The sequence below is a fragment of the Python bivittatus genome, unplaced genomic scaffold (assembly GCF_059951505.1).
Source record: "Python bivittatus isolate LINGU-HERP-01145 unplaced genomic scaffold, Pbiv_v1 ctg000350_np1212, whole genome shotgun sequence".
NCBI classification, from domain to species: domain Eukaryota; kingdom Metazoa; phylum Chordata; class Lepidosauria; order Squamata; family Pythonidae; genus Python; species Python bivittatus.
In genome coordinates, this window is record NW_028277074.1 from 30,534,811 (window position 1) to 30,548,682 (window position 13,872).

The 13,872-nt window shown below is 50.6% G+C and overlaps 1 protein-coding gene across 1 annotated transcript; it reads left to right on the top strand.

Annotated features, from left to right (window-relative positions):
• The first annotated feature begins 1,459 nt into the window (after positions 1 to 1,459).
• Positions 1,460 to 13,514, top strand: ARX (aristaless related homeobox). The gene is made up of 5 exons (XM_088144811.1): positions 1,460 to 1,751; positions 2,958 to 3,642; positions 6,294 to 6,381; positions 9,146 to 9,483; positions 12,427 to 13,514. The coding sequence occupies exons 1-5, from the start codon at positions 1,559 to 1,561 to the stop codon at positions 12,665 to 12,667; spliced, it is 1,545 nt and encodes a 514-aa protein (XP_088000937.1). The 5' UTR covers positions 1,460 to 1,558; the 3' UTR covers positions 12,668 to 13,514.
• The last annotated feature ends 358 nt before the right edge of the window (positions 13,515 to 13,872 follow it).

Consider the following 13,872-nt stretch of genomic DNA (forward strand, 5'->3'; position numbering starts at 1 on the left):
AAGATGTCATTGACCCCATTAAAATTTGCTTCTTTAAAAAGGAGCTTGCGCATCGAGGAAGCCAGCTGGAATTATCCACCAGTACCTTGTAGTGCCTAAACGGTTTCTGCATCCCGGCTCTTTTGGGTTCTTGCCCAACCAAAAGCCCAACTTCGGTAGCAAGGCAGGTTAAATTCATACCCCGGGAAACAGCAGAGAAAAGCGTGCAGATCAGAAAGAAAGTTCCTATTTTAGAAAAAGTGAAAGGTTTTTTCCAATTGCCCAACCTCAGTCTTTAAGCAGGGAGGCTTTTAGCCTTGCTCTCTATCTCAGAGGTGAACAAGCCATTAAGCTGGGCTCCAAATTCTCCCGTTTTATTATTCCTGTGAAAGCACGGTTTTGTGCCAACGACGGTCGTTTTTAATGTTAGGGAGATCCGGATTTGCAGTGGGAAGGAAGGAGAAGGAGAAGGAGAAGGAGAAGGAGAAGGAGAAGGAGAAGGAGAAGGAGGAGGAGGAGGAGGAGGAGGAGAGGAAAGGAAAGGAAAGGAAAGGAAAGGAAAGGAAAGGAAAGGAAAGGAAAGGAAAGGAAAGGAAAGGAAAGGAAAGGAAAGGAAAGGAGGCATAGTTATGAAGAATTGCACTTCATAATTCCTACCCATAGCGATTAAAGTTATGTATTACACACACCTCACAACATTCGTAATGTGATCTGGTTTGGATGACCCACCAAGTTTTTCCGTATCAATTTGTTGGAGGCCACATACCCTCTTAATTGTAAATGTTTTTGCTAGATAAATATTAGTGTGTGAACCTGCACGGCCTGCATGTACAGTTTCGTATTAAGGAGGCAATCCTAAACTTATTGCCCAGAAAATAAATCTGATCGATTTCTGGATGGGTATGCACAGGGTTGCACTCTAAATATTTCCAATATTATTAGTTTAGCTTTATAAAGAACATCAGCAACTGAAAGTAATGATTAATCCAGTGATTTATTCAAAAATCTAAGTCTTAACAAAATGTTTCTTAAAATTAAGAATGGGAAGGTATCTTGAATATTTCAATTAAGCTTCTAACCAAAATGCAATCGATGCACATAGAAGACGTTTCTACTTTTAATCAACGCAGTTGAAATTTGTTGTAATCTGAATTATATGGGATAGCCCTGTCCATTCCTTGTAGCATTGCGGGGTGTGTGGGTGTGATCTTTTCCTTTTCACGGAAAAACCGATTCAATTCTTGCCAGCTGCAGCAAGGAGGATGTCCGGGAAAGCCACCCAACTTGGTCCAACTATACCATTCCCCTCCTCCTCCATAATCCAGGCCGCATTTTGCCTTGGGCTGAAAGCCGGAGGCTGCCCAGCCTCTGGCAAGAGCCAATCAGAGCGCGTCCTCCAGCACGTGGAGGAGAGGGAATCAAGAGCCAAGCGATTGCAGCGCAGTCACTACCCTGGTTCCTCGTGTCCTGGGCAGGAAGAGGGGCGAGCCTCAGCTGCTGCTTAGTGGGGGGAGGGGTACAGCCCCAGCCAAAGCTCCAGCCCCCGCACGGCCCGGAAGAGTGCAAGCAAGCCAAAGCCATGAGCAGCCAATACCAAGAGGAGAACTGCTCCGAGAGGCCCGAATGCAAAAGTAAATCGCCAACTTTGCTCTCCTCCTATTGCATCGACAGCATCCTGGGCAGGAGGAGCCCTTGCAAGATGAGGCTGCTAGGAGCAGCTCCCAGTCTGCCGCCTCTGGCCAACCGGACGGAGCCGGACAAGGCTGGGCAAGGTGAGAGAGGGTTAAGAGCACCGGAGAGAGGAGGGCGGAAAAGGGAGGCAATTTAGCTTCGAAGAGATGGAGGGCAGATTCCTGCCTTGCCCGCAGCCCTGGATATCAACTCTCCTGGCTGCTGTTCTTTTCCACTCCGCCCTCGGCCCAGGGACTACGTGGGGTGAGGGCGCTTCTCGGCAGCTGAGTCCCAAACTCGGGCGGTAGCAACTTGGGCAGCCGGGCAGCTGGAGGCCGAATCATATTCGGAAGAACTCTGCTCCCCGTGCGCATCTTCCGCCCCCTCGTTCTTGTCTCAAACTCCCTCTCCGTGCACCCAGCTGAACTCCCTCAAGGTTTACGCTACTCGAGGAGAAGGGGGGGGGGGTGCTGGATGCAAAACCGAGGATCTCTTTTTCTGTCCCACTCCCTTTACGGGTTTGGGCGGGTGGCGTTGTGATGACAAATGACGACCGTTGTCAAGAGTTTTGTGAGGGTATTTTCTCCAGCTTGGCAGCGCCTTTGCCTGCCAGGCCTAGATTAAAGGCGAAACCATCTGGGAAACGGGGGGAGGGGGGAGAGTCCAGTTCAGTGTCCACATCTTGTAGGAAATTGGATACTCCGTTCTGATTTTCTTGATGAAGGGAGAATTGAAGAGAATTCGGTTTTTTCTAAATCACTTTCTCTCCGGCCTGGAGTTCCAGATTTGGCTTCAAAGGCGGGTCTGTCTTGCTACCTCCAGAGAAATGTGGAAATTAATTTGACAGAACCCGACAGGTGTCAGATACCAGCTGGAGGAAAGGGAACCCCTTTAAAGTTAGTATTTGAAGGTAATAATGTTTGGAACCAAAACGAGTTTGGGAGATATTCTCCGGTAATGCTGTTTGCTGCAACTTCTTCCATATATAAGCTTGATTCTATATCCTGTATAATTAAGGTGACATTTGTATACCGCCCTGAAATTCTGTAAACCGTCCTGAAATCTGTGTATGAACAAAAGAGGCGTTGTATGTTATTAAAGAAGGGGGAAATTGCCTGGATTCTGACGGAATTCCTTTGGGCTCTGTTGACTCAACCTTGATAGCTCAGCGGGAAGAGGGGCGCGGGGGGGGGGGGGTAGGGTGGATGCCTCGCACCGGGACTTTTTGCAGGAGGGGAGCCCTCTTGCCGACAAGCCCGCCTGTAGTTGCTGGACTGACGACCTGTGCATGTCTCTGTCTCTGGCAGGACCAGGCAAGGGCAGCCCGCCCGGCTGCGAGACGGGCGAGCTGCATCTGCCGCCCAAGTTGCGCCGCCTCTATGGGCCTGGTGGGGGCCGACTGCTGGCGCGGGCCGAGGCAAGCGCCTCGTCGTGGGACTCTCTCAAGATCAGCCAAGCGCCACAGGTCAGCATCAGCCGAAGCAAGTCCTACCGGGAGAACGCGCCCTTTGCGCGAACTGCTGCTGCGCTCGACGACCTGAGCAGTCCTGGAGGTGGCAGCGGCCCCGACAGTAGGCCGGGCCGGGAGGAGGAACTGCTGGATGAGGATGAGGAGGACGAGGACGAGGAGGAAGAGGAGGAAGAGGAGGCCGAGGAGCTGGATGAGGAGCTGGATGAGGACGACGAACTGCTGGCCGAGGCCAAAGACGCCCGCCGGAGCGCGGGGGCCGCGGGTGGGGCTGGCGTGGGGCCTGCAGCGGTGGGAGGCGAGGGTGCCGGCGGCTCGCCCAAGGAGGAGCTGTTGCTCCCTACCGACGAGCTGGCCGACGGCAAGGACGGCGAGGACAGCGTGTGCCTGTCCGCGGGCAGTGATTCCGAGGAGGGGCTGCTCAAGAGGAAGCAACGCCGTTACCGCACCACCTTCACCAGCTACCAGCTGGAGGAGCTCGAGAGGGCCTTCCAGAAGACCCACTACCCAGATGTCTTCACCAGGTAGGGAATGAAAGGCTGGGCCAAGCTGGCCTCCAAGCGACTCTGGGATGGGGAGCAGTTCTTAGGTCAGGATGGCACGTCAAGCGAACTCTTAGGACCAAGGAAAGAGCTGCAGGCTCAGGCAAGGCCGGGGCAGAGGGTCCCCTGGGAGGAGGATTTTTAAATATTCGCTTGGTTTTTTGTATTTCCGCAATCAGAAGGAAATGGGAGGAGGTGGCAGGTAGGCAGAAGGAAGGATACTGCAGGGCTGGAAAGAGTGAAAAGGTTTGATATGAAGAGAAGCTGCGTGTCACGGGTCTTCTTTGGGTTGTCCTCCACAAACTCACTTTCGCGCCCCACTTTGCTTCTCCCTTCCGCTATTCCCGTGTTTGGGGGAGTCGCCTTTCCCCAAATTCAACGGCCTTCCCAAGTTAGCGTGCCCGGCGCTCTGCTGGGCTTCAGGCGCTTAGCTTGTCTGCCAAGGACAGGTGTGGCCGAATTTTGGCCACATCGTTGCCAAACTCCAATCTATTTTTGCCCTGATCCTCTGGCTAGTCTGTCAGGTATCAGTTTCACAGTTTTCCGTTGAAGCTGGAAAGCTGCCCTCTCCGTGGAAGTCATATACATACAGATAGGAAAAGATCAAAGTATTCCGCTTTTGAAGGCTAAAAATATGGAACGAGGTGGCAGCGTTCGGCCGGAGCATTTTGTCAGAGGCTGCAAGTGGTTGCTCGCCCGCTCGCAGACAGTGGTCATTTCTGGACATGGTCCGAAAAATAGGAGATGGGAAAAAACTAGAGGTGGGGAGGAGACAGCTGTGGCTATTCTTTGGATGCGCCTAAGCAGCTCACACGAAAGGAAGCTCCAGTCAGGCTGAGGACTGCCGGTCTCCTCCTACAGCGCTGGGCAGAACTCTCGGTCCCTGCCTCCATCCAAAATTAAAATGGCTTCGGGAACATTTGCAGCTTGAGAGGGAAAATCCTCGCCTTTCCTTAGCTTAAGCTTGCTTTGGGATGCGCTTAATTCAACAGAAAACAATCAATTCCGGTATCAGTCTTGTTTCTAGCTTCTGGATGATGATGATGATGATGATGATGATGATGATGATGATGATGATGATGATGATGATGATGATGATGATGATGATATTATTATTATTATTATTATTCAGCCATTTCCTTTAGGAATTCCCTCGTCCATTTTTGCGAACAGAAAAGCAAAAGTAAGCGCTCCGAATAAAACCTAACTCAGTCCCTTCCCTTAAGGGCAGTGTGGGGGAAAAGATGCTCATGTTTTTCTTTGCCGGAGTGGGGTCTTACTCTACCAGGTTCGTAGGTAATTTTCCTGGGATTTGCAAAGAAAGTCTCCATCTGCAAAGCCAGCAGTTTACTCACTCTTCTCCTTCTTGCCAACAGTCTGGGATTCCTCTTCGACTTTGCTTCTCTTCTGAGAGAGAGAGAGAAAGAGAGAATGAGAGAGAGGGAGGGAGGGAGGGAGGGGTGTCCCTTTAAATTCGTTAACCTGCCACAGTGCATGTTATTTCCGAGGGAAGAGGAACGACGTTTGGATGATGGAAAAAACGGACAGGATCCCTTGCTAAGGCCGTTTCGTCGCTAGTGTTTTATAGCAGCTTGTTCTGTACCGTCAGTCAAACTCGCTTGTGGCGCTACAATGCCCGTCTTCGTTACTAATATGCACGCTACCTTTCTAGCCTGGCCAGAATCCAGAAAATCGCTCCGTCTTCTCCCTGGAAATGGGTCAGCGGAGCACACCAAGCAGCCTGATTTCAGTGCCAAAAACCCCGTCTGTGAAAATGGGGATGGATGTCGGTTTTTCCGCTTCCCCAGGCGCGTATCAGATCAGAAATGCGCCGGGTTCTTTAAATCGCTCCTGCAGGAAACCCAACGGCCGGTCCGGGGCTTCCCTTTTGGCAGCCCGAAGGCGCTGGGCACTTTTTCCTCTCGAGCCCGGCCAGGCTCCCACTTTGGCCGGCACTGCGCTTTTCTTCCGAGCGGAGGGAGAGCCAATTATCCCGGGAGTCGCCCGGATTCGAAGTAAACAGATTATGAGCAGTTTCCTAACATCCTAATGGTTTCCGATTTGCTCTAATTGTTGCAATAATCACCGCAATGAAGGGCTCGTGTTGCAGCTCAATGGGTCTCCCCTGTGCTGCGGCGCAGTATTTGGAGGATACTGCCTGGGAGCCTTCCTCAAAGGCCTTGGCTGGAGACGCCGGAGGGGAGGTGGGCTCGGGCTTAGCCCCTCCTGGGGAACGCTGCCCTCTATTTCGCACCTTCTTTCTCTTTGTAGAAAAAAGGGAATTTTGAGAAATTAAAATGAGCTGGTGAAGAGCAACAGGTAAAGCCTGTGTTGTCCACCTGATACCAGCCAGCTCTGGTCTTAGTGTGAAGTATTTCCTGCTTTAATCCAGAAGTGAGAGGAAGGATGGGCCAGGGAAACCTCAAAGTGTGGGACATCCCACCACCAGCAGAAGACTCTAAGGCAAAAGGCAGGGACCTAGTCTGATGTGGAGGCGCAGACGGGGCTTCTCTCTGATCTGAGCAAGGGAGGAACAGAAGGAATTAAACCTTGGGCCCTCCGCAGTTTCTACCTCACACCCACCTGCTGGGTCTATCTACCCCTCATCTCTTTCTCTTCCGGACCCCTTTCAGGGTCTCACCTGAGCACCTGTCTTGTACTTCTTTCCCTCCCAGGGAAGAGCTGGCGATGCGCCTGGATCTGACAGAAGCCAGAGTGCAGGTGAGTCTGGGGAGGATTGGAAATTGAAGGTGTGGGAGCCAGAGCTCAGCTGGACAGGGGAGTCCTCAGTAGGGCAAAAGAGGAGGCTTTGAGTCATTGATTTCATCCTCTTGGTCTCATCCTCTTCCCCCCACCACAAATTAAGTTCAAAAATGGAGGGGATGATCACAGGATTGCCACGTTCTTCTCCAATTTTTTTCCAAGAAAATGTCCAGGAGAGAACAGATCCCCAACAAAGCCTCCTTTCCTTCCCCACTGCAGTGAAACACCTCATGGCAATTTTTAGCCTGTCCAAACCTGTCTCAAAGGGCAAGTCAGATGTGTTGGTGCAAGAGCAAAGAGGGCCCCAGAAGAGGGCAGGGGGTTCAGTTCTCAGCCCCCGCCCTGGCCGCTGAGAGCCAGCTAGTGCTCCTGGTTTCCTTTTGGCTTGAGCATGCCAGGCTATTCAAATGGGTTGGGGGGGGGCAGAGTTGCCTCTTCAACAGAGACTCTGGCGTGCAGGAGGCCAACCATACCCCCAACAGATGGCTCGGCCTTTGGGCTCTGCGCTGAGCAAATCACTTTACACAGAAAGCCAAGCACAGCAAAAGCATCATAAATTCCATATGGCTCATTTAATACACAACAGCTTCTCGCATTAGAGGAGCTAATGAAGAGCCCGGTTCCCTCCTCTCTGTTGACACATTTCTCTATTGTCAAACAGAGATGTGACAGCAACTCAGGATTTTCAGCTCAGGGGAATGAGTCGTGGGAAAGTTAAATAACTAAAAAAGAGAGCGACCAAGAGACTGAGACTCCCCCTTCCCCTTCATCACCCGTCTTTCTTTCTCGCCCTCCCCTTCCTTCTCATTCACCAGAGAAGATGTAATTAAGGAGAATATGAATTATTAGAATCCCTTGGTTTACCTTTGGGTATTCTCAGACTTATTAATTCAATAAGAGGTGGAATTTCCGGGAGGGGGGGCATGTTGCTAATTGAGTTGGAAACAGGAAAGACGCACCGGGAGATGCCAAAATTTCCACTGCCTTAAGCCTCAGTGCCTGGCCTGGCTGTGGTAGGGCTAAACGGAAGGCCTTCTTGCAGGTGGTCAGAGCAAAACAGAAAGGAAGGCCCCCTCTTTCCCACACTTTTTTGCTAGCTATAATGTCTTTCCTCCTTTCTATCTCTTTCTCAAATTCTTTTATTTGGTTGAAGTGGCATCAAAATCCATAGATAGCAAATTCCCCTCTCCTTTCCTTTCACATTGTTGTAATTGTTAATATTACTATGCTACTTAAGCTCTATCACTTTAAAACAGGATAAAAGATGCCAATGACTAATATGAGTTACTTTATGGAAATCCATTTACCCAAGTTTTGGTTAAAGAAAAGCACACAGGAAAAGAAGAAGCTTGCTCTCTTGCTCTTTCCCATGAAAGAACAAGAGTTATCTGCAAGAGGAAGGCAGCTAGCAGTGCGGACAGCTGCAGAGATTGTTAATGAGGATGAGGATGAATAGCTGCAAAGTTTATTTATTATTTTTAATTCTCTCAAGTATTAGAAACTTTAACATGCTTAACCTGCCACCTATGTTACTGAAAACATTCAAGTGTTTGTCAAACCATTGGCACTGAGAAAGGGAAGGATAGAGAAAGTTATGTGTAAAGTTTTGAAGACATTAGGGAAACATTAGATATTGCTTCTTGAATATTGCAGCATTTGTCTTATATTATACGCTTCCCGTCAGCCCTAGCTAGATTCACTGTCCTCGACCATTGGCTGTTCTATCTGGGAATAGATGGGAGTTGCACATTTAGAGTAGATCAGGCAGAAAAAGGCTACATCAGAGAAACTCCTCCAATAGAGGCCCAGTCAACAAAGCACCTGTTTCTACTAAGGAGAAATATATACATGTATTTCAAAAGGTCATTCCAGTGGCTCTGTCTGCTTTTCAGGGACAGATCAATCCTGGATATCAGCAGGCCATATATGATCTGAATAATTTATTGTTTATATACCCCCAAGTTTCCTTGACACATGGAAAAGAGAGAGGGAGGGGAAAAAATGTCTCTGCCAGCCAGGGGCTAACAGTTTAAGCCCCCCAACGAGGATGAAAGGAAAGAGAAAAGAAATGCTGCATTAATGATATCATAAAAAGTAGTCCTGTCCAGTTGGGTTTTTACTTTTGAGTAGGAGAACTTGAGAATAAGTTAATGTATCCCTCCATTTGCTAAAGCCTTTAATTTAGATGTCTGCGCCATTGGTTTCACAGGAAACAATGAAAATCTGCCCAGTATCTTAAGTTTAGGTGACTTTGTACAGCTGTGAGCCTTTGTTCTGGATGTATGCAGAGTGAAGGAGTTTTTGATTGAAGACCCTTGGCTCTTCTACTCTTGATAGATGGAAGGACCAATTTGCTTTGCTTCCTTCTAGAGGACAGATGAGAAATCCATAGTCTATTAGACAGATTTCACAGCTGCTTCCATGAGATGGATGCATCTTCTTTCCACCTCTTCTGGGAAAGTAGAAAGGCGCCAGGTTACTTGGTGGCTTTCTGGAGAAGCCACCCAGGCACGCTTTGCGGATGAATCCCCTCTTCCCCTCCTGGACGGGTTTGGCGAGGTCAGCAGCCGGTCTCTCGTTCGCTCTCCTCCGCAAAGTCTCAGGACGGTCCGGAGGCGGGTTGTCGGCCTTCCTGAAGATCGCTTGCTGGCCGCCGAGGAACAGGAGCGGGAAGGGCCGCGCGTACTAATCGCCTTGCCCCTTGTTTTCTTTTGGCTTCCAGGTCTGGTTCCAGAACCGGAGAGCCAAATGGCGGAAGAGGGAAAAGGCCGGCGCTCAGAGCCACCCACCCGGCCTGCCTTTCCCTGGCCCGCTGTCGGCATCTCACCCGCTCAGTCCCTACCTTGATGCTAGTCCTTTCCCTCCTCACCACCCAGCTCTCGACTCCGCCTGGACGGCCGCCGCCGCCGCCGCTGCCGCCGCCGCCGCCTTTCCCAGCCTCCCGCCTCCACCTCCGGGCTCTGCAGCCTTGCCCCCCAGCAGCACCCCGCTAGGCCTCAGCACTTTCCTGGGAGCGGCTGTATTTCGGCACCCGGCCTTCATCAGCCCCGCTTTTGGCAGGTAAACTCTTCCGGCCCCTCCGGCCTCCTCCCAAACTGGTCTGTGGCGGGCCATAGGAAAGGTGCTGAACTTGCCCCGCGGCACGAGGGTGAAGTGGGTGGGGGGAGATTTCTTCGGAGTACGCATGTGTCGCCTAGATCCCGAAGCACCCATGTTTGAAGTCAAAGGGGCGGAGCTAGGGGCAAGTTGATGCTTGGGGAAGATGGGTGGAATCTTTCGTCTAAGGATTTGGAACTCGGAGCTTTTTTTATTTTTATTTTTTTTAATTCCAAGAATTCTCCGTGCCGAGATTGCACCCATGAAAAGAATAAAGCGGTTATGTAGTCAAGGACGGGGATGCGATAGGTGGATGCTTTTCAACCTCCCAGATTGGCAGTCCAAGACAGGCTGCGATTACTCAGGAGTTAATTTCGCGGTGTCCAGTGTAGGCTTGGCTGTGGTAGGAATGAAATAGCTAAAGATTTCCATTTGTAGGCAGGCTACAGTAGTTCAGTCTGTTTGGGGAGGGTTGCATATTTCAGGAGTTCCCTAGGCACTCCTGTTTTTAAAATTGTGGATTTTTTTAAAAAGTGTTGTGCAAATCACGTCTGATTTCCTGTCTTCTAACTGGACAATAATTTATAAAATCTTTGGCAAGTGCTGTTCGATAATTTAAGTTTAAACATATTGATTAGAAGTTGGGAACTTTTTCCCCAGAAAGAATGGCCTGGGAGTTGGGGATTAGTTCCATATGATAGGAGTATATTTTACTCCAAATGCTTACAAAAAAGAACTGCAATATACAACTGACATAAAGTTGGGGGAGCGAAATCAATCGTAGGGAGGCCATATTTAAACAAACTTAGCTGAACTGAAAACTCAGTGTATTGGAGAGAAAGAGTGTGGGGAGGCAGCCAGGTTTCCTAGCTTGGGTGGCATTCACCTGAATAGAAAATAAACCTGTAAATCAGGCGGGGTGAAGGGGAGACACTGTAGCTTCATCTCCTTAGAAAAGTCCAAACAATGAAATAAAAAGCCAGTAGCTAATTAAATAGAGAACGAGACAGTGTCGGGTTTATTAAAACTGGAGAGACGAAAATACAAGGGAAATACAACAGGAGAACAAAAGGACAATATATTCATTGGGGTGAGATGCCACTAAAACAAAATTATCTCTTGCAAATCAAATCAAATCTTTATTACGGTCATAGACCAGGATATATCTATTGCAGGAGGAGCGGAAATCCAAGTTAAATTAAGATTTTAAGGAGGTGGGGAACGTCTACCAATGAACTAACTGGTTCTGCCTACCCTCCACAACTAGAATGACTCGATTTTCCAAACGGTTGCAGTACTGGATTACTACGCCCCCTACTGATCACGATGCTCCTGCGCTTTAGTGCTTTTCTTTAAACCCTTTCCCGTAGTCTGGTGCTGCAGCTCGCCCTCTCCCGCCAAAAACATTGAAAAATGAGTTTGTAAGAAGGTCGCTGAACAGACTCTAATGGGCCGCCGTGCAATTGACGGAGCAAAGGCGGGGGGGGGGGGGGGGGCGGGCAGGGAGAGAAAGCCTCTCATCCCCTTGAACGATATTCCCCTTTGCTCTTAACAAGCAACATTTTTAGGAAGGCATTTGGGCGATTTGAAGCGGCTCCGGTTTCTAACTACTACACCTCCCAACTCCCCCATCCTCCAGAGGTGGCGGGACTAAAACTGCCAATATTGCAAACCACGAGGGAGTTGAGGAAGACTGATATTGCAGATCTACACCCCCCCCCCGTCCCCCCGCATTGCTCCCGGCCTCTCTTTTTCCAGCGAAAAGCTACAAAAGTCTAGCCTAGCCAGAGCACGGCTGTCACCCCTGCGTTGAACTGCGTAAAACATTTCACTGAGCGGGACGAGCGGGCTGGGGGACAGAGAAACCACTCCAGACGGAAGCCAGGCGCCAGCCCCGGCAGCCCGTCCCAGTGCCTAGCCAGTTTGGGTCTTAGTTGGTCCCTCCCGTTGCCTTCGGGCCCGCAGTTCAATTCCTCGCCGCGCTGATGTCAGTAATCACCTCCTTGGTTAATGGAGAGCCCGTGTCTCTCGACGTGCCGGTCAAAGAGGGTCAGCTGAACAGCGCCAGGAGAGCCGCGGGCGGAAAAAGGAGCAGGGAAAGCATGTCGCAGATTGTGTCATTGCTAAGGGTTGCCGGAGCGTAATTGGAGTTCCGCTGTGAGGCAATCCGCTAGAACGGCACTCCCCGCTGGGGAGGGGGATCTGGGCGGCAGCGAAGCCGAGAGGCGGGCGCCGCTTTGGGCATCCGGGCGCCGGGGAGCTTCTCATAAGACGGGGCGGCGGGGAGTGGGGGGAGCCAAGGGACCGAAGCCGGGATTGATGGTGGAGAACGCGGGTTCGGCAGACCAGATAAGAACTGTCAAAAGCCAGTCGAGCCGCAGTTGTAGGTTGGAGGGAAGGGGCGAGAAGAGCTGAGGCAGCCGACTCTTACCTCCTCGCCTCCCAGTTTCGACCGATTGCTCGTTTCTTGGAGCGAGCTTCTGTCACCAACAAACGGGCAACGCACCAATCAATAAACGCGACGCTCTTCCTGCCGGCATCGGGGTTTTTCAGTTTCCCTCTTTCCCAGGCCTCCTCCCCCAACTCTCGGCTTCAGAAGGGCCCGCGAAGGCTGTCCCGTCAGAAGCGAGCAGGGGGACAGACAGGAGAGGAAATGCGGGACAGGCCCGGGAGGAGGCGGGAAAGCGGGCGCAAAAAGAGACTTCCTCACTCTCCCGCAACTGACTCCTTCAGCTGCAGATTGTCAACTTGTCGCCTTCCCGACTCTGGAGCCCGGAAAAGCAGTCCGTCCTGCAAAGAAAATAAAACTGAAAGTGAAATGGCAGCCCCACTCTTGCCACCATAAAAGGAACTGCGGGACTTTCTGCCATCTTAAGATTGACTGTCCCGTGTCTCCTTTGCTTGCAGGCTCTTTTCCACCATGGCCCCGCTGACTAGCGCTTCCACTGCAGCCGCCCTGCTGCGACAGCCAGCCCCTGCCGTGGACAACGCCGTGCAATCGAGCGGCCTCTCTGACCCGGCCACCGCGGCAGCGGACCGGCGCGCCTCCAGCATTGCGGCGCTACGCCTGAAAGCCAAGGAGCACGCGGCGCAGCTCACGCAGCTCAACATCCTCCCGGGGAACAGCGCGGGCAAAGAGGTGTGCTAAGTCGCTCCCAGGGGGTTGGTGGGCGAATCGGCAGAGGCACGAATCCAAGACCAAAACGGGAGGGAAGGCAGCGGACACACACTTTCTGGAGGGGGACAGGCGGCGGGGAGGCGCCACTTCTGCGGCTTCCCTTGGGCCAATCCGCAGGAGCCAACCCCTCCTCGGCCGGCAGTTTTTTCCACGCTAGATCGGCGACTTGGTCAGCAATGCACCTGCCCGCGTTGCGGGAGGCTCGAGAGAAGACAGGCAGGTCGGTGAGGTTGTTAAGAAAAAGAAGGGCGGTGCAGGCCAGGCTGCGCTCTTCGCTTGGGCCGTGCTCACCAGCCCAGAAAAGGACCGTCAACCGCAGATGCTTGCTGACAGGGCCAAGGCTGGGTCAAAGCCAAGTAGAGCACTTGGGGAGGGGTGGGTCTGGTCTCTTTGTCCACCGATCACATCAACCAAGGGTTTTATAGTAAACCAAAGGGAAATATAACGCTAGCATATGGACTGTTTAAAAGTCACTATACTGTGATGCTCGATACTGTACATACCATTGTTATTAAAAAAATACGAAAAAGAAAAAATCCAGAGCTTTGTATATTTGAAATGTTATATAATAATTGCACTCAGTGTAGTGTTTGTACAAGTTTGTCATTTCTGTAGACTTTTTTTCTGTGTTGTAGATATTATAGGGGCCCTAGACAAATATTTATGTACAAACTCTTTAACTTATTAATTGTAGAGTTTCCCAAAACCCCGAGGGAGAGAATGCCAGCAAGCCAGAGAAAGGCCATCGGAAACGGAAACGTACTTTTGTGTAATGTTGTTATTGCTCTCACTTTTCCTTGCAATCAAGTGGGAAGTATTACCCATAGAAAATAAATATATCTCTATATATACACACGTTTATCAATAATTCTAAAAGCTACCTGGAGGTGCAGCGTCACTGGAAGCAATCATGCTAATAACGAGGTGGGGGCGGGGGGGGGGATATAAGCAGATGCGGAGGATTTGACTTGATTAGAGAATGTGGGGAAAAGACGGACTTTTCACAAATGTTCGAGCTGATAATAGATAAGGCGGACGATATACACAACAAATAAGACTGAAAAAGGCTTTGGCAAATTTTCTGACAAAATTCTCAGACTTGGCTTTGGTTAGCGTAGAATCCTCACCCACCTTCCAAACGGGTTGGCTGGGAATTCTGGAAATTGTAGTCTCAG